General features: G+C 44.4%; 1 protein-coding gene across 1 annotated transcript in view; it reads left to right on the forward strand.

The window, feature by feature from the left end:
- Positions 1–21,615, forward strand: part of AQP9 (aquaporin 9) — a 43,992-nt gene that overhangs the window by 9,281 nt on the left and 13,096 nt on the right. The window contains exon 2 of the mRNA XM_032342675.1: positions 15,980–16,106. Coding sequence (XP_032198566.1) covers positions 15,980–16,106 — 127 coding nt within the window. The remainder of the gene's footprint in view (positions 1–15,979; positions 16,107–21,615) is intronic.

Here is a 21,615-nt window from a genome sequence, read left to right on the forward strand (position 1 = left end):
TGTATCACCTATCAGATATGATTAGTGTGAAGTGGAAACCTGGAAAAGGAAGACTGATGTGCATACTCCATTGAAGAGAACTTTCCCCCCAAAATGGCTCTCCATGCCCTTGCCCCAACATGGGATGTGTGACCATGAATGATTAGGAAATCCCATGCTTTCTCCAAATGAAGCAGGTTTTTTTCAAGTCCTTAGAACCTGAGTCAGGATCAGCTGAAGGAGGACTTTCCTGTAGACTTCCCCTGGTCAGCAGTGAACATGAAGGGCCAGACTAGCCCGGAAAATTTCGGAGTTCCAAAGGACTTGGGGAGAAAAGTCCATGCTGGGTCACTGATCTGAAGATTACAGATACCTAAAGCCAAACACTTCTGCCAAACAGAACTCTGCTTTTGATCCCTGAGTTTGAATTTTGGCTCAGAAAACTTGCCGCTTTCATTGACTTTCTATGAGGAAGTACTTTTGTTTTCTACTTTCCAGAATGGGTTTGGCTGGTTTTGCTTTAGTGACAGAGCCCGTTGCAACATGTTCCCATTACTTGACAAGAAAAAAGAACATAGACATGAGAGCAGAAGTTGCCTCCTCTTCACTCATCAGGCTTGTGACGAAGACACCACATAGAGTGAGGGACCATGAGAGAGAGAATCCTCATAAAAGTGAGGTAACTGATAGAGCTGAGCAAAATGCTGAAAACAGCCCCCAAATAAAGGCTACTCTGTACATCTGGTGGGCACCTTATTTCATGCCTGAAGTAGGATTCCTAAGCCCACTGAACCCACAAAGCAAAGCAAATGCTTTAGAAGAAAATATGCCAACAAAATGTGGCCCCTTCTTGGTAGATTGACTGAACATACTAAGACACACAGTCCTGGCTTGGCCAGCCAAGACCAAAAAGGACCTGAGGGCTTAGTCCTTCTCAGCCTAGAATCAGCCCACAGGTGTTAGTCTCTATTTTGAAGTTTAAATTTTCTTAGGAGAAAACCTCCCCAAAAACCTATACCTCTATCAACAGGTAAGTGGTTAAAGAAATTGGGGTGTATCCTTACAATGGACACCTATGTAGCCATTAAAGATAATGAAGCCAATTTTTATATGCTGATATGAAAAGATTCACTAAACTATTGAATTAAAAAAACAGGAAGAAAATGGTATGTATAAAATACTCCTGAAACACACACACACACACAATTTTTGACAGAATATGCCAGAAAGTATTGATATTAGTTACCATAAAGAATAAAACATAAGGGGCACCTGGGTGGCTCAGTTGGTTAAGTGACTGCCTTTGGCTCAGGTCATGATCCTGGGGTCCTGGGAACGAGTCCCATATCAGGCTTTTCCTACTCTGCGGGGAGCCTACTTTTCCTTATGCCTGCCACTCCCCATGCTTGTGCTCTCTCTCTGTCAAAGAGATTTTTTTTTTAAGAAGAATAAAATATAAAATCTGGGATAGAAAAGAGACAAATTTCTTATATCTTATGGTACACCTTTTGCAATTGAAAAAAATCTTACATATTAATGTACAGTTTCTTCACTCTCCTGCTCCTCCTAAATGAGCTCACTGAGCAGAATTTCTCCCTTCCAGGTGTTTTAGGGAGTTGCTCAAAATGTGTTCTAAAGAACACTAGTTCCATGAGATGCAAATAAAAATTTGTGAAAGAAAATAGGCTGACCTTCCCAAATATGTTTGGAAAACAGTAGATTATACTAAGTTAAGCAGTTTTTTCAACTATAGGATTTATCAGGGCTTCTGACACTCACTATAAACTCTAAGAGGGGAATAGAATACATAGATGTGCCTGGACTCACTTGAGGACAAATCTCTTTCTCAAATTTTAATTCCAGTAGATTTAATATACAGTGTTATATTGATTTCGGGTGTACAGTATAGTGATTCAGCAATTCTCTACATTACCCAGTGTTCGTCAAGATGAGTGTACTCTTAATCTCATTCACCTGTTTCACCCATCTCCCCACTTACCTCCCTCCCCCACTTCCAATCTGTTCTCTAGAGTTAAGAGTCTGTTTCTTGGTTTGTCTCCATTTTTCCTTTGTTCGTTTGATTTCTTTCTTAAATTCCACATATGAGTAAAATCATACGGTGTGTGTCTTTCTCTGACTTATTTTGCTTAGCATATACTCTCTAGATCCATCCATGTTGTTGCAAAGGCAAGATTCATTCCTTTTTATGGCTGGATAATATTCCATTATATACATCTTCTTTATCCATTCATCTATCATTAGACACTGGGCTTCTTCCGTAATTTGACTGTTGTAAATTAAGCTGCAATAAACATAGGGATGTATATATCCTCTTGAATCAATGTTTTCATAGTCTTTGAGCAAATACCTGGTAGTGCGATTACTGGATGATATAGTAGCTCTATTTTTAATTTTTTGAGGAATATTCATACTGTTTTCCAGAGTGGCTACACTAGCTTCCATTCCCACCAACAGTGCACAAAGGTTCCTACTTCTCCACATCCTCACCAATACTTGTTATTTCTTGTGTTTTTGATTTTAGCCATTCTGAAAAGTGTAAGGTGATATCTCATTGTAGTTTTGATTTTTACTTCCCTGCTGATGAGTGATTTTGAGCATGTTTTCATGTGTCTGTTGGCCATCTGTATATCTTCTTTGGAGAAAAATGGAAATGACACAAAGAAGATTTGCATGGCACCTGCACAAATCCCTTTTTTGAGGAGTATCTCATGGAACTGATGATCTGTGGAACATACTTTGGGAATTGAAGGGCCTGGAATGACTCTAAGAAACTAATGAGCCCCAGAATTCTTCTGTCTTCAGGGATCTTCCAGACTGAAAGTGACCCAAGGTGTACTTATTATCATTGTTAGACCACTCTGTCTTGAGCAACCCTCCAACCACATTCAGCATAATCCGTCCATGGTTATCTTAATATGAACACTTACACCTTAATAAATAAACGCTTAATCAGTTCCTTATTCAGGCCCTGGCATCATGATCGAGTTCTCGTCCAAGCTAGCGTTATTTGGATGAGTTGACGGATGTGAATGCCTGATGTAGGTCAGACAAGGAAAGCATTGTTCTTTTTTTAGCTTGTGAGAAATAATGGTGTTTAATCACCTTATATTTCTGAGGCCCAATTTTGTTCTTGGTACTCTTTTCTACTCAGAGAGCTCTGAGGTTGGCCTTCTGCCCATTCACCTGCTTCTCAAGTCTCAGATTCCTCAGTTTTTATGAACCTGCCCTAATATCATCTCTTCTCAAGTACAGCTGGTTCTTGAATGGTGATTGATCTTATCCTGATATTCTCAGGCTCCGTGCCACCAAATGATTTTTAACCAGAATATCCAGGTTTCAGTCTTGGGGTTTTTTTTCTTTCTTTCTTTTTTTGTGTGTGACTATTTTGTTATGACTGAGAACATTTTATTTTCCAATTGGAAAATGAACTGACCGGAAAGCCGCACATGAATATGCATTCTGGGAACAAGCAGACCCACAGAAACAGTAGCAATTGTCAGAAGAGGAACACAGAACCAGGAATCTGAAAACCTGGCTCCGGGTTCAGATTCTGCCACTTACTAGCCGTATGAATTTTGTCAAATTGTCCAGTCTTCCGCTTTTTAAGTCTTTATTTTCATTCCAGTTAGTTAACATACAGGGAAATATGAGTTCCAGGTGTATAATATAGTGAATCAACACGTCCGTGCAATACCAAGTGTTCATCACGAACCCACGCCTTAAGCCCCCTCACCTAGGTCACCCATCCCCCCGCCCCCACCACACCACCTCACCGCTGGGGACCATCAGTTTGTTTTCTAGAGTTGAGTCTGTTTCTGGGTTGCCTCTTTCCAGTCTTCCACTTTTGAAATTCAGGTTAAACGTCGGCAGGTAATGTGCTTGACAGCGCGGTATACGTGCTATAAAGGTGTGTTTATTCCCCTATCCAGTGCTCAGAATTATGTGTAGTCACACCTGGGCCCCACCGCTGACTACTCATGTGAGGGTGGGAAATTCTCTTAACCCATCTAAAAATTTCATTCCCTTATTTGCGAAATGGAGGAAGTAAGAGGACCTGACTCACAGGGTTGTTGTGAGGACCAATGGGCTAATGAATGGAAAGTGCTTAGCTCATAAAAAACACGCAATAAACATTAGTTGTTGTTGTGACTATGATCATTCTGTGTTTCAATGGATACAGTCACATAAACTGAGATCTATGACAGGCAGGGTGTGCGACTTCTGGTAACATATACCTACAGCACGGGCTGAAGGACTAAGGTTTGCAGAGAATATACTGGCAGAAGGGCATCTGTTCTTCTTCCTCTCCAGTCACCAAAAAAAAAAAAAAAAAAAAAAAAAAAAATGTCAGGTGGGGAACCGCTGGCAAAGCCCTAAAGTGACTCCTGTTTCAAGAATGGGCACCAGGGGGCGCCAGTATGGCTCAGTGGGTTAACCCTCTGCTTTAGGCTCAGGTTATAATCTCAGGGTCCTGGAATCAAGGCCTGCATTGGGCCCTCTGCTCAGCGGGGAGCCTGCTTCCTCCTCTCTGCCTGCCCTTCTGCCTAAGTGTGATCTCTCTCTGTCAAATAAGTAAATAAAATCTTAAAAGAAAAAAAGAACGGGCACCAGGTTTTTGGTCTCCCTATCATAGCCATTTTAGATACAGTCATGCCCGCAATCAGTCCTTTATTTGACGGTCCCCACAGATTCTCCCTCCAGCAACTAGGCCACTAAGAGGCTGCGCTACCTCTCATCCAAGAGATGTTATCATCATGCCGTCTGTGGGACCAAAAATTCACTGGCACTAGAAGCTCAATGGGTTTCTCCTCCCAGGACTTTGGATGGGGGTGAGTTGCCCCAAAGCTTATTGAGATGAGGTAGGTCACATATATGAGTGAAGGGGACATGGTGGATTTAAGGAGCAAAGGGACCATGTATGTCCTCTCTTGGGACGCTTCTGCCTCCTAGGCTCTCTCCACTGTGGCCAACTAGGAAAGGGGTGGCCTTTGATTTCCTCAGAAATCAAAAGTTCTATGCAATTTCCCCCCTTTTTATTACTCTATTTATCTTTATTACTTCTATTTATAATTATTGATTATTTTATTATTTATTTATTTATTATTTATCCTCATTTATCTCTTTTTATTACAGTATTACTGGCAACAATTCTTAAAATTGAAAAAAAAAAAAAAAAAAGGCACCACCACGTAGGCCAAACCAACAGATCTCTGAGTCAATCCCACTCAGAGGCTGTCTTTAGCCTTGGACCACCAGTTTGTGACTCTGCTGTAAAGTGTCCTTAACCAAATTCTACAAAGACAAAATATTCTCACCAGAAAAAAGCAAATGGAGAGATTGTGAGGGTCTCAGCCTTCTGTTCAATATCATCTGTTTATAAGAGGCCTGGCTATGAGAAATCTAATTCCTGCACACGAGATGGTTGTCCTTTTCTTTTCCTGTCCTAACACCTGGCAAAACTGATTGAGGCAATCGTGTGAAAACCATTTTTTAAAAGATATTATTTATTGATTTGAGAAAGAGAGAGCACAAGCAGGGAGAGGGGCAGAGAGAGAAGCAGACTCTCCGCTGAGCAGGGAGCCGGATCACCTGAGCCGAAGGCAAACACTTAACTGACTGAGCCACCCCGTCGCCACGTGAAAACCACTTTTTTTTTTTTTTTCAGGCAATACCAGAAGAGAAATCTTGATCTTATGTAATTCTAATCAGGTTTCTCATGAGGCCAATCTGTCATGTGCATATATCTCAGATTTAACAGTATTATGTCTGATGATTCAGTAATTTGGGGTATTAATCAAATGATTCAATAATTGGGGAGACTTAAATGTCAAAATAACCAACCCTTAGGTCCCCTCCCCTCTCGGTCTGTGAATGCTGGGCCCAGCAGGTCTAGCTCAGACGGCAGACCCTGCAGTTGATCAGTTAGGAGGCACGTTTGACTGCAGGGAACATTCGTTCTTCCAGAACGTTTGGGGATGAATTGGGGATAAGTAATTGCTATAAAACTAAGTAAACAAAAAGTAAGGCAATGAATACAAAATGGTGTAATGTGGGAAATAAAATCCTAATACAGTGCATGTTCTAGCTGTGAACAACATCTGCATAACCACAATGACAGCAAATACAAAATACTGATTTGACAAAAAACTGATACAACTAAGTTGGGAAGACAGGGGTGGGATGTATGGTTGTCTAGAAAACATAATAAAATTTCAGAAATGGGGGGGGCGCCTGGGTGGCTCAGTGGGTTAAGCCTCTGCTTTCGGCTCAGGTCATGATCCCAGGGTCCTGGGATCGAGCCCCGCATTGGGCTCTCTCCCCTCAGGCGGGGAACCTGCTTCCTCCTCTCTCTCTGCCTGCCTCTCTGCCTACTTGTGATCTCTCTCTGTCAAATAAATAAATAAAAATCTTTAAAAATAAATAAAAAATAAATTTAAAAAAAATTTTTAAAATTTCAGAAATGGGAAGTCCTAGATGACTTCTAAAATGTTGAAAATCATAATTAGTAATAGAAATGTGTTGTATAGAAATATCAAAGTTTAAAGAGAAAGAAAGAAACTAAAAACTTTAAAGCATTTCTTGTGAGCTGTGGAGAAGGGAAACAGAAATGGAAGTTTTCAGAAGGCTGGGGCAGACAACTGCTGACTTTCTTATATGTCACAGAGTAGCACCTGACTTTTTAAAATTATGTGCACATATTCCTTTAGTAAGAATTAAATTACATTTTTAGAAGGAAAAAAAACCCCATCTCCTACTTAATAAGGCAAAATTATAAAACCTTATAAAACCACATCTTCATGTACACTTTCCCTAGGCGTAAATGCTTAAGGCATTTTTTTAATAATAAGACTACAATTTTAAAGATTTTATTTATTTATTTGACAGAGAGAGATCACAAGTAGGCAGAGAGGCAGGCAGAGAGAGGGGGGAAGCAGGGTCCCTGCTGAGCAGAAAGCCCGATGCAGGACTCGATCCCAGGACCCTGAGATCATGACCTGAGCCAAAGGCAGCGGCTTAACCTACTGAGCCACCCAGGTGCCCAAGACTACAATTTTAAATAACAGTACCATCCTTCATCCATACTTTTCTTACCAGTTCTCAGCTATCTTACCTTTCCTACCAGTCTGTGAGCTCCCAGGGGACCTGTGCCTGGTTGGTTGGTTGATTTGTTTGGCCTCTCTGCTACCACCAGGCATCATGCATAGCACTGGGAATTTTCGAATGGACCTATATATGGAGGAAGAAGTGAAGAGAGGAAGGAATGGCTGAAGGAATGCCAAATTCCAGTTGGGACTACTTGCAGAATCGAGGATCTTAATTTCCTCCAATTTTGCTTTTTCAAAGACAGACGTATAAAGCATAATCTGGACAAACTGCTTATTTGGCTCAGGAACGGTTGAGGGCAGTTTAGTTTAAGTGAAGAAACACAACCTTTGGACCCAAATGTTAATTTCAGGTTCCAAAAGATCTTTTCACTAGCTGCCTGTCCTGCGGCAAATTATTTGATCTCTTTGTCCCAAGGTTTCTTTGGATGAAAACAGTAGAGTTTTCCTCCCCCTCAGATTACTATGGGGACTAAAAGAGTATTTGTAATGTGTGCGTGGGTAAACAAATCAGTGTCTTGAAACACAAGAGAAAGCAGTTTAAAATAAACACAAATGTTGCCCCAGCTATACTCTTTTAATGTTGACTTCGGTCTGGTGAACATTTACGCTAAATGACAAATTTTCTACTGTACGATAGTTTTTATTTAAAATATAGTGCTTATTTGTTTCCAAGAAGACAGGCAGCAACATACAAGGTCAACAGCCGTACATGACTCACATTCTTGGGTCCCATTGTTGCCGCCCACGTGACTCACAGCAAACATGCCCCAGACTGGCACTACCAGATTAAAGGATACTAACTTCCTACAAAAGTTTTCAGGAGAATGGTAATAAATAAATACTAGCCAGGTGAAGTTGGAAGCTACTGGGGCATTTTATTATTAGTGGCCACTTAGGTCATTCTTTGGCTCTTTCTTTTTTTTCTTTTTAAAGATTTTATTTATTTATTTGACACAGAGAGATCACAAGTAGGCAGAGATGCAGGTAAAGAGAGAGGAGGAAGCAGGCTCCCCGCCAAGCAGAGAGCCTGAGGTGGGGCTCGATCCTAGGACCCTGAGATCATGACCCCCTGAGATCATGACCCAAGCCGAAGGTAGAGGCTTAACCCACTGAGCCACCCAGGTGCCCCCACTTCTTTGGCTCTTAAAGGGGCAGGTGGGAGTGGAGGAAGTGCTTGGCTTCTCAGGTCTTGGTGTTGAGAACAGATATGAGCGCTATTAAGTCTGGAGAGGCTGGCTAGTGCCACGAGAAATGTCTGTGGCTCGTGGGTGTGGTTCATCTGTGCACAAAGGCCCGCTCCACCATTATCTCAGCCCACTCACTTCCCGCACCGGCCAGTTTGGCCAGCATTAGGGGCATGAGCGTGCCTGCTGCTGCTGACCACAAAGTTGGGAGACACGACGAGAAAAGGAGCAAGCCACCAAGAACAAGAGAAAAGGGTTTGATGGGCTTTCTGGTCTAGTATTCTCCTGGTGAGTGTTTAGTCATCTAGCAGAAGCTGTCTGTGCGGGCAGGGGCTAGAAAGCAAGCCAAGGGTACTCAGTGAAAATTGGTTTTGTGTAAACCGAAAAGCTGCTCTTAATCACTGGCCTGTCTCATCGCCCTCTGAGAAAGGAGGCGAATGGGGCTGAAGAGGAGGTCTCCCTAGGTCACTGGAGGCTTTGGTGAAACAACCCAAGTGTTGGGTATTTTTCGGAACCAGAGGGACCACGTGTTGTCACCAGAAAAGCAACTTGTCCTAGTATAAAAACCCAGAACTACAAGAAGATTCCCCAGTGAGCTTCATCCTCCGTCAGTCCGTTTTCCTCAGACGGACGTGTCTGGTTTAGAGTGAGGGTGGGGTAGATGGGTACCGGAGGGCTATTTGGCTCTCCAGGCCCTTCGGCACTCCCGGCCAGCCCTTCACCTGCGGTGTGCAGGTGGGAAAGCTGGTGCTCCAACCCCGCCTTTCCTGGGACCTCACTGGTCTCTCCAGATGTGGCCATGCATTCTTGGGGGTGTTGGTTGCTACCAGGGACCTTTCACTACATCCATTGTGCAATGGTTAAAAGCGCAGGCCTCTGAATAAGCAGACCTGGGATCCAACCCAGGTTCTGTCTCCTGTGTTTTTATTATGCAAACCTGGAGAACTTGCTTGGCCTCTCCCGGCCTCCATTTGCTCATCCATAAAGTCGAGGTCGTAATGCTGTCCTCCTCTCCCCAGGTGAGCAGATGTTGGCAAGCATGAAGTGGTACAGGTATTTGGGTCTGGGCACAGAGAGTGTACCTGCTGTTTGTACTTCTTTGCTCATACTGCCCTAAACAGATGAGGACAGACACTAAACATTTCACACAGCCTTAGCTCCAAAGTCCATGACAATACTGGCCCAGAAGCCCTTTCAACTGTTCTCTCAGTATCCATTAATTCTGAAAGCTCTGAACTACAGAAGGTAGATACAAGACATGTTACCCTTTCCTTCTTTGGACAATGTTTGATGAGAACAGAGAATCACAGACCCCCTGCAATAATCAGAGGGGTCCCCTGGTGATCTCTGGCCACCCATTGCATGCACCTGCAAACATTTTCTAAGGAATCCTTGGCCTTTATTAACTACTGCTTTCCCAAAAGGGCTCCGTTTGTACCTACTGACTGAACAGACACTTGTTCAGTGTCTGTTATACACTGTATCCGTGTTAGGAACATCTTAGTTTGCACTTTTTTTTAAAGATTTTATTTATTTATTTGACAGAGAGAGAAAACACAAACAGAAAGCAGCAGATGGAGAGGGAGAAGCAGGCTCCCAGCTGAGTGGGCAGCCCAACGTGGGGCTCGACCCCAGGACCCTGGGATCATGACTTGAGCCAAAGGCAGATGCTCAACTGATTGAGCCACCCAGGTGCCCTTTAGTTTGGACTTCAAACAAGGTACTAGATAGGCAAGAGATTGAGAACAGTCAAATGAAATAAAATCTGTGTAGTTATGATTTATTCGTGATAATCGCTTTACCTCTTTAGGTTTTACATTGTGTCCAGTAATCAGCTTGTCTTAGGGGTCATGGCTCCACTGGGAACTTCCCACCAGCCCAGCTGAGATTTCCTAGAAATTACACCTACCACTTCTCACAACCTATCCCCTGTTTCTACTGAAAAGACATTTACAGGGGTGCCTGGGTGGCTCAGTGGGTTAAGCCTCTGCCTTTGGCTGAGGTCATGATCCCAGGGTCCTAGGATTGAGCCCCACATTGGGCTCTCTGCTCAGCGGGAAGCCTGCTTCCCCCCACCCCCCCGCCTGCCTCTCTGACTACTTGTGATCTCTGTCAAATAATAAATAAAATCTTTAAAAAAAAAAAAAGATATTTACCCATAGGGACCCCCCCGCCCCCGGCTTATGTTTAGACATTTTCCTATGTTCCATCAGATATTATTTGAGCGTGGCATATGGAGATGCATGAGCTGCTGTGGTGGACATCACAGTCTTGTCGGGGTGGCCCGAGGCGAGGTGGACCGTCACAAAATGCCATCGTAAAGACATAGTAGATGAAGCAGAGGAGTCCTCTGAGGGCTTGAGTTGTCAAAGGAAAGCCCCACAGAAAAGACAAGATTTTAGCTTAGCATCAAGAGTACATGGAGTTTGGTTGTGGAAAAGGACAGACAGAGAAGGGACATTCTGCCAGACAGGAGAGCATGAGCCAGTGTGCAGCGCGGGAACGAGTGTCAATGAACTCAAAGGACTTGCAGCGACAAGGATGCCAGCCTGGCTGATGCAGATTTCTGCTGGAGAAAACTGGGCATGAAGTGGATGGGGTCGAAAGGCAAGACCCTGGAGAGCCCTGAGAACCAGGGGAGGGCTGTGTTGCCATTTCCCACCTAAGGGGGGGGAAGGGGAGGGTGCTAAGTCATGCTCCATCAGGCAGGGTCACTGAGTGGGGAGACACTGGGGGTAGGGACGCTGGTTGGGGGCTGCAGAAGAAGCCTCCAAAGATTTGGGAATGACTGACTATAGGTGGCCAAGGGAGAGAAGAGGAAGGAATATGAAATGATTCCAGAATGTTTGGCCTGGGTGATTGAGAATGACTAGCCACCAGTCGGCCTTTTGTAGGAATTCCGCCTTTCAAATGTCCTTCTTGCTTTCCCACTGAAATTCTTTCTCCCGTTCCTGCCGTGTGCGGCACCTGAGGAGAGTGACAGTATTTACCCTCTCCTTTTTTCTAATGTGGCTTTCCCACCCAAAGCGCTAAAATCTCGCCAACTACAAAGGGACCCAGAGGAATCACAAGTAAGCAAAGCAACACGAAGCTCTCGTCAGCTTCCCACTCCTCCTCTTCCGCAAATTTTGATCCTGTGACTAGGAATGAAACAGCAACTATTTCTAGCATCTGTCACAGATGTGGTTTTCTCCCTATTCTTACTGCCAGTCAGTGAGTCAGCGGTTAAGTTCACGGGTCCCTTTGTCTTAACTTATTCACCCTACATTGGGGGTTTCCTTTTGAGTTTATCCTAAGAGCAACAATATCCTGCACTTTCCATTGCCCTTTGTGGTTTAAAAAGTGCTTTCATTATTGTTCTCCCGTTTGAACCTTTACCAAACTATCCTACAAGACAAGCCTGGCTGGTGTTATTATTATGCTTTAATGATGATCAAGCTGACACCGAGAAGTGTCATTTACACAGACATACTGTCATACCTGGAAATAGCACCTGGAATCTGGTTATTTAATTCCCTCCAATATACTAGGTGCTGTTCAGAGACAAAGATGTTTCATACAGGATCTTGAGAACCTGATAAAATTGGGAAAACCAGGCATAGATCCGTAAGCAGTTAAAGTACATCCTGTGCATGAATGTCCCACTAGATGGCAACAGAAGCAATGAGCAGAAGGTACAGGCTGACTTACCCAGTCCTAATGCAATGCACAAATACAGAAGGATTGTGTCCATGTCTGGGCTCTGTGTTTTGTTTTTTTAAGATTTTATTTGACAGAGAGAGATCACAAGTAGGCAGAGAGGCAGGCAGAGAGAGAGAGGGAAGCAGGCTCCCCGCCGAGCAGGGAGCCCAATGCGGGGCCTGATCCCAGGACCCTGAGATCATGACCTGAGCCCAAAGGCAGAGGCTTAACCCACTGAGCCACCCAGGTGCCCCTGGGCTCTGTGTTTTAAGAGAGACACTGACAACCCAGAGCTTGACTGGGTGAAACTCACCAGGAATCAAAGATGAAGGGAGAGGCGTCCAGGAAAGTGAACCCCCTCCAGTTATTGGAAGACCTGGAGTGTGGAAGAGGTTTATGATTTATGGTCCCAAGAGTGGGATGAGAGCTAACAGAGAGAACTTACAGGAAAGAAGACTCCAACTTCCTGTAAGGAAAGACTCCCTAGCTACTGGAACAATAAAAAATATCTAGAACTAGCTGCCTGATGTGGTAATAAGCTCCCCGTGTCTCACAGTAATCCAACACAGACCAGATGAATGCCAGTTTAGGATGTTGTAGGGAAAATGCCTGTGTCTATAAGATCCAGTATCTGTGCCATTGGGTTCAGAACTAGTGTAGGGGTGAGGCATGGTGCAGGGTCTGAGACCACGGGTTCTGGAGACTCCATGGTGCTTGCCCCTGGAAGCCAGCCACGGGGCTGTGAAGAAGCCAGGCCACATGGAGAGGCCATTTGTAGGTGCTTTGGCCAACCCTCCAGCCAAGGCATCAGCTGACAGCCAGTATCAACCACTAAACACGCGAATGGGTTAGTCTTCAGATCATTCTAATCCTCCAAATTTGAACCATCACACTTGACACCAAGTGGAGCAGAGATGGGATACCCTGCCCAGCCTTGGCCAAATTCCAGATTCACAAGCAAAATTAAGTGTTACCATTTTAAGCCAGTAAATCTGGGGGGTAGTTACGTAGGGCTAGATAACTGGGACATGATGTTTATGTGTTATTCTAAATTGATCTTCAAGGCAACTCACCGATGCGGAGTCAAGTAGAATCTGGTGTTTTTTGCAGAAATTGGGGCTGGGGGGCTGGGCTGAGCGAAGACAAAGCTTGGTGAAGCTATTGGGCAACTGTGAATGAGAGGTGAATGAGGAGTTTTGGGGGTACAGTGAAGGGCACTGTAAGAACTGGATCCATGGTTGGTCATACCCTCCCTCCCCTGCATGGTTCTGTGAGTTTTCTAAATCTCCCAGAGAAGGAAGCTTGACTGAAGAGATGCCAGATCCTGACAAGAAGGTGGAAGAGAACTTGGAGGTGTGTAGATGGCCAGCGCAGGAGGAGAGGGTGGCGGGCTTGGGAAACGCAACACCTAAGGAAACACAATGAAACGAGATAGCCCGCACATGGTTGCTGTTGGTATCGAAAGGAATCTTCGAGATTATTTTCTAGATAAGGAGAACCAAGCTCTGGCACTTGGAAAAGAACGAAGCACTAATTGTATAGTAGGGAGAGTACAATTGAATTTCAGAGAACACAGGTTCAGTGTGGCGAGAGCATGAATGAGTAATGGGTCCAAAACAGCTTTCCAGATAGGGGGTTCAGAAAATTGAAACAAGCTAGATAATAATAAGCTCTTTTCTAGATCTAAGAAGGGGAATGGTAGGGCAGTTCCTTTAAAGGTGAGGGCAGGGAGTCATGTTGGAAAGCTTCTCCATGATACCATGAAGGACAGATCTCTCATTTTGGAAGGGAAAAAATTATACCAGGCGCACAGAAGAGCGAGACCAGAGTGGGTGACCAATTTCCCATCAGTCTGGCCGCAGTACTTCAGGATACCCAAGGTCTGTCTGCCTGCCTGGTGCGTGGATGCCGCGGGGAGGAGGCAAGCAAGAGATGATACTAGAAGGGAGTTACCTGACTTCCTCATTGCCTTTGAGGCTATAATAAATAGATTTTATTTTTTTTTAAGATTTTATTTATTTATGACAGAGGGAGAGATCACAAGTAGGCAGAGAGGCAGGCAGAGAGAGAGAGGAAGCAGGCTCCCTGCTGAGCAGAGCCTGATGATGCAGGGCTTGATCCCAGGACTCTGGGATCATGACCTGAGCCAAAGGCAGAGGCTTAACCCACTGAGCCACGCAGGCACTCCAATAAATATATTTTAAAACTAAAAACCAATGATTTAGGGGCCCCTGAGTGGCTCAGTCGGTTAAGTGTCTGCCTTCAGCTCAGGTCCTGATCTCAGGGTCCTGGGATCTAGCCCCGCCTCTGGCTCCCTGCTGAGCAGGGAGCCTGCCTCTCTGAATTCTTCCTCTGCCCCTTCCCCTTCCTGTGTGTGCATCTACTCTCTTTCTCTCTCGCTCTTTCAAATACATAAACAAAAATATTTTTAAAAAAATTAAAATAAAAAGCATTGATGTGAATCTGGGCTGAAATCTTCTGGGTGGCGATTTCTGATGAAGGTCACTGAAGCCCCCACATTGCTCATTTCTCCTCCTTCCTTTCCTGCAACACCCTGCATCAATTATCCTCTCGAGGAAAGAACAAAAAACAATTTCAGTATCTAGAGTGGAGGAGGAGAGTATTTATCATAGTGGAAGTTGATAGGGCAGAGCCTTCCCTAAACCCACCCGAGCCATTTAAAGCTTTCTGCCCCCTCTAGACTAGCACAGGGGCACGCGCATCAGACCTCAGAAGAGGGAAGACGCTTATACAGAACGCAGTAGTACTATGTCAGGATGGGCCCTTGTCTGGATGTGTCTCCTCTTACGCCCCGTTGTCTAAATCAGGTCATGTCAGCTGTCAGTAACATTTCATTCTTCTTTTCAGAAGATGCTGTCAAAATGCCAGTTAGCTTAGAAGTGGTGCAGGGGGTGGTTAATTGGCTTTAAATTAAAAAGAGAGACGCCAATGTGGTGCTGGTTTTAATGCAGAGAATTATTCTAATAGATAGGGATTCTAGAAAAAAAAATAGGTTAAGTCTAAATGGAATCGATAGGCTATGAATGAACCCAGGCGATGTTTTTGAATAGGGAAAAGGGAACGTGTTACTACTACAACCTTAGTTAGGATTCACTGGAGGGTCCCGAGCCCAGCCTGTGCATATGTGATGTGTAGCCCAAGGGCTTCCCTGAAGATGTCAAGCCCACGTACTTAACCCTCCTGTCCAGCCGGTGGAACGAAGATGAGGCAATATGTCTTAGAATTGGGGATTATAGAAGCTGTTGAAAGATCAAGAGAATTTCTCTGCCTTCAGGGAGGGATAAACTAAAATCATTCTATATGTATTAAATTATTGTTTGTAAATTATATTTCTATGAAAGACCTCAAAAAGGCACCCTGAGGGAGCTATTTAGAATTAATTCATCGCTGTCGGGAAATTGTTCACATGCAACCTCTCATAATTCAAGCTCAGACTTCCCCTTCTCATCCTGTTGTGGAGAGACATGCAGTGACTGGTTATTATCTTCTTGATAAGAAGCATCCACCTTCTTAATCTCTTTTTCCTTGTGCATATTTGATCCTGAAACCTTTCCTCATATGCCCTTAAGCAATATTCATTGCCTCATGCTGAGCTCTTCCTGAAGTCGGTTGCTCTTTCATTGTGAAACCCAAGCTGGGCTGTGTATTCTAGAAAAAGTCTGGCCAATTCAACCTACAAAGAGCCATGATTTAATGATCCTACGGTCCAGAACTTCCTCCCCCAGGGCCACACTCGCTCTTTAAACCGCAGCATGAGGATGGCCGATGGCTATTTACTGTCTGGGCGCGTGACTCTTCCGTCTTTCTCAATATACTCCTTCACCAAATGTTTCCTTTGTGGGCCAGGATTAAATGGTTTTGATTGGTTGTTCAGTGAGGATATGGGACCCATTTTCTAAACATTAGGAACTACACGGTGGAACAATCAGAATGTTCGTGTCCCCCACCCTCCAGTTCACTTAGTTACTGAGCTTCCTCTCATTCCAGGTCCTTGGCTGTGGCTCTGTCGCCCAGGCTATCCTCAGTCGAGGACACTTTGGAGGAATTGTCACTATCAATGTTGGATTTGCCATGGCAGTGGTAATGGCCATTTACGTGACCGGAGGTGTCTCTGGTAAGTCATAAGAATAACAGCCACCGTGCATCCATTCCGATGTGCTCGCTCAGCGCTGGGGGCTTTGCATACCCAGTGTGTTTGCATCCCAGCCACCCTGCAAGAATATGTATTTGATTCTGTTTTTATAGATGTTAAAATCAAAATGGCCAACAGTGAGTGACTTGTGCAAAAGCAACATTTAACTAAAGACGAGAGATGGTCTTGATGAAGTCCTGAAAGTTCATTTTTACTTTTGTTCTCTTTGCTCTTGGAGACATATCTTGAAAGAAGTTGCTGTGACTGATGTCGAAAAGGTTGCTGCCTATGTTATCCTCTAGTATTTTGATAGATTCCTGACTCATGTTGAGGTCTTTTATCCCTTTCGAGTTTGTCTTTGTGTATGGTGTCAAGAGAGTGGTCAAGTTTCATTCTTTTACACATAGCTGTCCAATTTTCCCAGCACCATTTATTAAAGAGACTGTCTTTTTTCCACTATATATTTTTTCCTGCTTTTTCAAAGATTATTTGACCATAGAGTTGAGGGACCATATCTGGGCTCTCTACTCTGTTCCCCTGGTCTATGTGTCTGTTTTTGTGCCAGTACCATGCTGTCTTGGTGATCACAACTTTGTAGTAAACTTGAAATCAGGCAACATGATGCCCCGTTTTTTTTTTTTTTTTCCCTTTTTCAACATTTCCTTAGCAATTCAGGGTCTCTTCTGGTTCCATACAAATTTTAGGATTGTTTGTTCCAGCTCTTTGAAAAATTCCCATGGAATTTCGATTGGGATGGCATTGAAAGTATAGATGGTTCTGGGCAGTATGGACATTTTAACAGTGTTTATTCTTCTGATCCATAAGCATAGAATGCTCTTCCATCTTTTTGTGTGTTCTTCTATTTCTTTCATGAGTATTCCATAGTTCTTCAAGTACAGATCCTTTACCTCTTTGGTTATGTTTATTCCCAGGTATCTTATGGTTCTTGGTGCTATTGTAAATGGAATCGATCCTCTAATTTCCCTTTCTATTTTTCACTGTTAGTGTATAAGAAAGCAACTAATTTCTGTACATTGACTTCATATCCTGCCACATTACCAAATTGGTGTATGAGTTCTAGTAGTTTGTGTCTTTTGGGTTTTCCATGTAAAGTATCATGTCATCTGAGAAGAGAGAGAGTTTGACTTCTTCTTGCCAATTTGAATACATTTTATTTCTTTTTGTTGTCTGATTGCTGTTGCTAGGACTTCTAGTACTATGTTGAATAACAGTGGCAAGAGTGGACATCCTTGTCATGTTCCTGATCTCAAAAGGAAGGCTGTCAGCTTTTCCCCATTGAGAATGATATTCACTGTGGGTTTTTCATAGATAGATTTTATGAAGTTGAAGAATGTTTCCTCTATCCCTATACTTCGAATCATTTTAATCAGGAATGGATGCTGTATCTTGTCAAATGCTTTTTCTGCATCAACTGAGAGGACCATGTGGTTCTTCTCTCTTCTCTTATTGATTTGTTCTATCACATTGATTGATTTGCGAATATTGAACCACACTTGCATTCCATGGATAAATCCAATCTGGTCATGGTGGACAATCGTTTTAATGTACTGTTGGATCCCATTAGTTAGGATCTTGTTGAGAATCTTGGCATTCATCAAGATAATTGGTCTGAAATTCTCCTTTTTGGTGGGAAACTTTATCAAGATCAAAAGCAAAGGAAACAGTCAACAAAACGAAGAGGCAACCCACGAAATGGGAGAAGATATTCGCAAATGACAGTACAGACAAAGGGCTGATATCCAAGATCTATAAAGAACTCCTCAAATGCAACACACACAAAACAGATAATCACGTCAAAAAATGGGCAGAAGACATGAACAGACACTTCTCCAAAGAAGACATACAGATTGCTAATAGGCACATCAAAAAATGTTCATCATTAGCCATCAGGGAGATTCAAATCAAAACCACACTGAGATACCACCTTACACCAGTTAGAATGGCCAAAATTAAAAAGACAGTAAACAACATGCGTGAAAAAAAAATTAAAAAAAAGAAAGAGACAAGAGATGGGGGTTAGGACTCAGAACTGGCTGGTTTCTTTCTTTCTTTCTTTCTTTCATTCATTCTTTCTTTCTTTCTTTTTAAGATTTTATTTACTTATTTGAGAGAGTGTATGTGTGTGAGCATGAGCAGGGTGAGGCGCAGAGGAAAAGGGAGAAGCAGACTCCTTGTTGAGCAGGGAGCCCAATTCGGAGCTCAATCCCAGGACCCTGGGATCATGACCTGAGCTGAAGGCAGACGCTTAACTGATGGAGTCACCCAGGCAACCCTGAACTGGCTAATTCCTAAATGGAACTCCTACATCCTGTTCTTCATGCGCCAGTATGATCTTTTGCCTGTTTCTACCCCATGATTGGAAGCCATTCCCAGAGACCCTGCACAGAGCCCAGTGAAGATCACTCCAACAGAGCCAAGTCCCTGCACCTTTACCCACAGCAATCACAGAAGTCTGGGCTACTTGCAAAATGGCTGGTGTTCTCGTGGGTGGGCAGGTCTCACAGAGCAGCACTCTTGGTTGAATTCTGCCCAACGGGTGGGCTGATTAGAAACCATTCACAGAGTTCTGAGAAGCAAAAATGAAATGATGCTACTTAATGCAGCTTGTAACTCCAGAGAGATCTGTGGAAATGATGCAGTTCTCAAAGGTGCTCGGAATTTTCCAGCAGCCTGGTCAGAACACTGAGGCAAGCTGGCCGAGGCCAAGGGACAATAGGGAAGCCCACGCACGGCGGGGCTCTGTGCAGGCTGCTGTGCATACTCTGTCTCCTTTCTCTACAGCAGTGCTTTGCAGCAGGCATTCCAATCTCCATGCCCCCAAGTGACCCAGAGCTCAGAAATAGTAAGACAACGGCGAGAGTCCCACAGAGGCAGAGCAAAAACTTGCTCCAGGTCTACATGACAGCAGAGCTCCTGTCCCCACCATTACACAGTGTTCGCAATGGTCTATTCTGGGCAGGGCATGACATTGCAAGCAGGGCCTTTGGGCAGAACAACCCTGGCAGAGGATCCTGCAGTCAAGCCAGCCGGCCTGGTGGCAACTGCTGCCACCGGAACATTGAAGAATGGCTGCCCCGACCCCCTGGGAGCCCCACTGGGCTGGGCCCCTGAAACAGTCATCTGCTGGCTGTCCCCTTTCCAGAGCGCGTAGACTCAGATCATGCAGTGCTGCGGGTTAGGGATGCCTGTGTGTATGGTTGCTTCGGCATGAGCTGTATCTATGTTCACACTCTTGTCAAGTCTCTGCTGTGATCCCAGCACTGTAGTGTCCACCTAGACACCAGAGTAGGCAATGGACTCTCCTAATGATAGTGGAGGAGACAGCGGACACAGATCAGTCCTGGTCTTAAATCAGCTTTCGAGACATTCCACAGCTGCCCCCTCTGTGCTCCCATTGCGTTCACACAAGGCTGGTGGCCACAGACTGGGGAATAGAAAGGTGGGTGTACTTTTGGGGTAGAGACATAGTTTTGGAATATTTCACCTGCATAATACCCTGAATTGAACTTCATCACATATTTATTTAGAAGAAATTGGTCCCAGACCCAATCAGTGTAGGTAATAGCTTTCATCACCAACGTGGCCCATGTCTGTTTGCATCTATTGATATACTCAGGGATTTGGGCAGTCTCCATAGGAAAAAAAGAGCAGAGACCAACAGGCAGAGGGCGAGAGGGTGGGAGATGGCATGAAGACTTCCCATCTGGGCCCTGAACTGGGGTTAAGGCCAGGTGCTCAGATGAGTGAGAGCTAGAGCTTATAGGACTATTTCTACCAGAGGTTCTTTCCAAGATGAGTGTTAAGAGCCAACCAAATTGTTCACCAGAGTCTGTGAGACCCCCAAATATAAGTAGAGCAGTTTCTGAGCCTGGTTTATATAAGGCAGTATTGGGCTGGAAAGGAAACTTAACGCCCCATCTCTGGAACCTAGCGATCCTAGGCTCCTTGAGGACGGGTGGCTTTGGGAACGTGCAGAGACCACACACCAGCCCACCGTTGACACGCATACAGACATCAGTATTAGTTTAAGCAGCCACAGGAATGGGACAGGAAGACTGTTGTGGAGAAGAGGTGACTTTCTCCTGTGGCTACAGCTAACATACTGGTTTGTGAGCATGTAGGAGGCCCACTTTGAGGATTCCGAAAATAACCAATGCATAGTGGGTATAAACATAAGTAAGATCCTATTTTGTGGCCACAAACTGGTGAGGTCAACTGACATCTGGTTTTGCAATATAAAACATTACCTTCCTGGAAGGAAGTTACTATACCTTTCTTCCCTGTGAACATGCCAGTGGTCTGTCCCTTGAATCTGGCCAATCAGAACTCATGACTCCCCAATTAATGATGCAGCATCCAACGTTGTATATGATGCCTTCTTATATGGTGGCTGTTTTTGATGCAGCATTTTATAAGCCATGTAAATTCTTGCAAAAGCAAAAGAACTTTGATCCCGACAAATAAAATATTAAGGTTGTCTCTATCACAGTGTGGGAAAGGAGGCGATCTGCCCAGGGCAGCATCTGAAAGGGCTCATTCTGCTCACCTAAGACTTTCATCTCAGGCCTGGTGAGCTCCAGGTCTGCCCTGGGCTCTTCTTAAGAATCATCTGATCGTCACAACAACCTGGATGGAGCCAAGACTTGAGGGCAGCGCTCCCGAGTCCCCCACTCGTGTTCTTTCCACTACACTGCTCTGCTTTGTGTTACAGTGAGCCAGGCTGGGCACTCACCCCTGCAAGGAGAAATCTTCCTGCTGCTTTGCAACACACTCTCCTGGAAACACCCTCTCGGATTCCTAAACAACTTTCCCTTTCGGCAGGCTTTCACCGTCGGCGCTATCCATTGACTGACTCAACTTTCATATTTGGAACACCTACTGCCTGCCTTGCATTGTGTAAAGTCCAAGATGAAGAATGAGCACCCTGCCTCGGAGTGCTTGTAAGGGGCTAAAAAGCAGAAACCTACCCACAGGAAGTTTTATTTTGGAAGAGGAGCTTGCTAAGCGGAACTCTGTAACTCTCGCATTGATGGGCTCATCTGCGGGGAGCAGTTTTTGACTGGGGCTGATTTCTTATGGGCCCTTATCCTTTCACAATGGATCTCTCTGCGCTGGCTGGGTGCTGGCTCCCCTCCAAACAGCCTCTGGGAAAAGAGAAACAGGGCTGGCTTCGGGAACTTTCCACTGCCTGTGCACTCCCGTCTCCTAACCCCTGTTCCCAGCTACCTTAGTAAGTGGTGCTCCTGCTGGTCTCCAGACTTGGGGCTCTCTTAGATTTCAAAGTAAAACAAACCAGTTGAGGTGTTTGTAAGGCTTCAGGAAATCATCCATGCTTTGATATACTGGCATTTTCTTACTTGGATGAGCCCGTAAGAGGCAGGGGCAGTTGAAGAAAGGACCCTTGAGGCTTAGCCAGCAGTGAGAACCGCTCCCTGCAAGCCCACTTGGGCTTGGAGACTCAAGAAAGCAT

Source organism: Mustela erminea, chromosome 5 (genome assembly GCF_009829155.1).
Source record: "Mustela erminea isolate mMusErm1 chromosome 5, mMusErm1.Pri, whole genome shotgun sequence".
Classification (NCBI taxonomy): domain Eukaryota; kingdom Metazoa; phylum Chordata; class Mammalia; order Carnivora; family Mustelidae; genus Mustela; species Mustela erminea.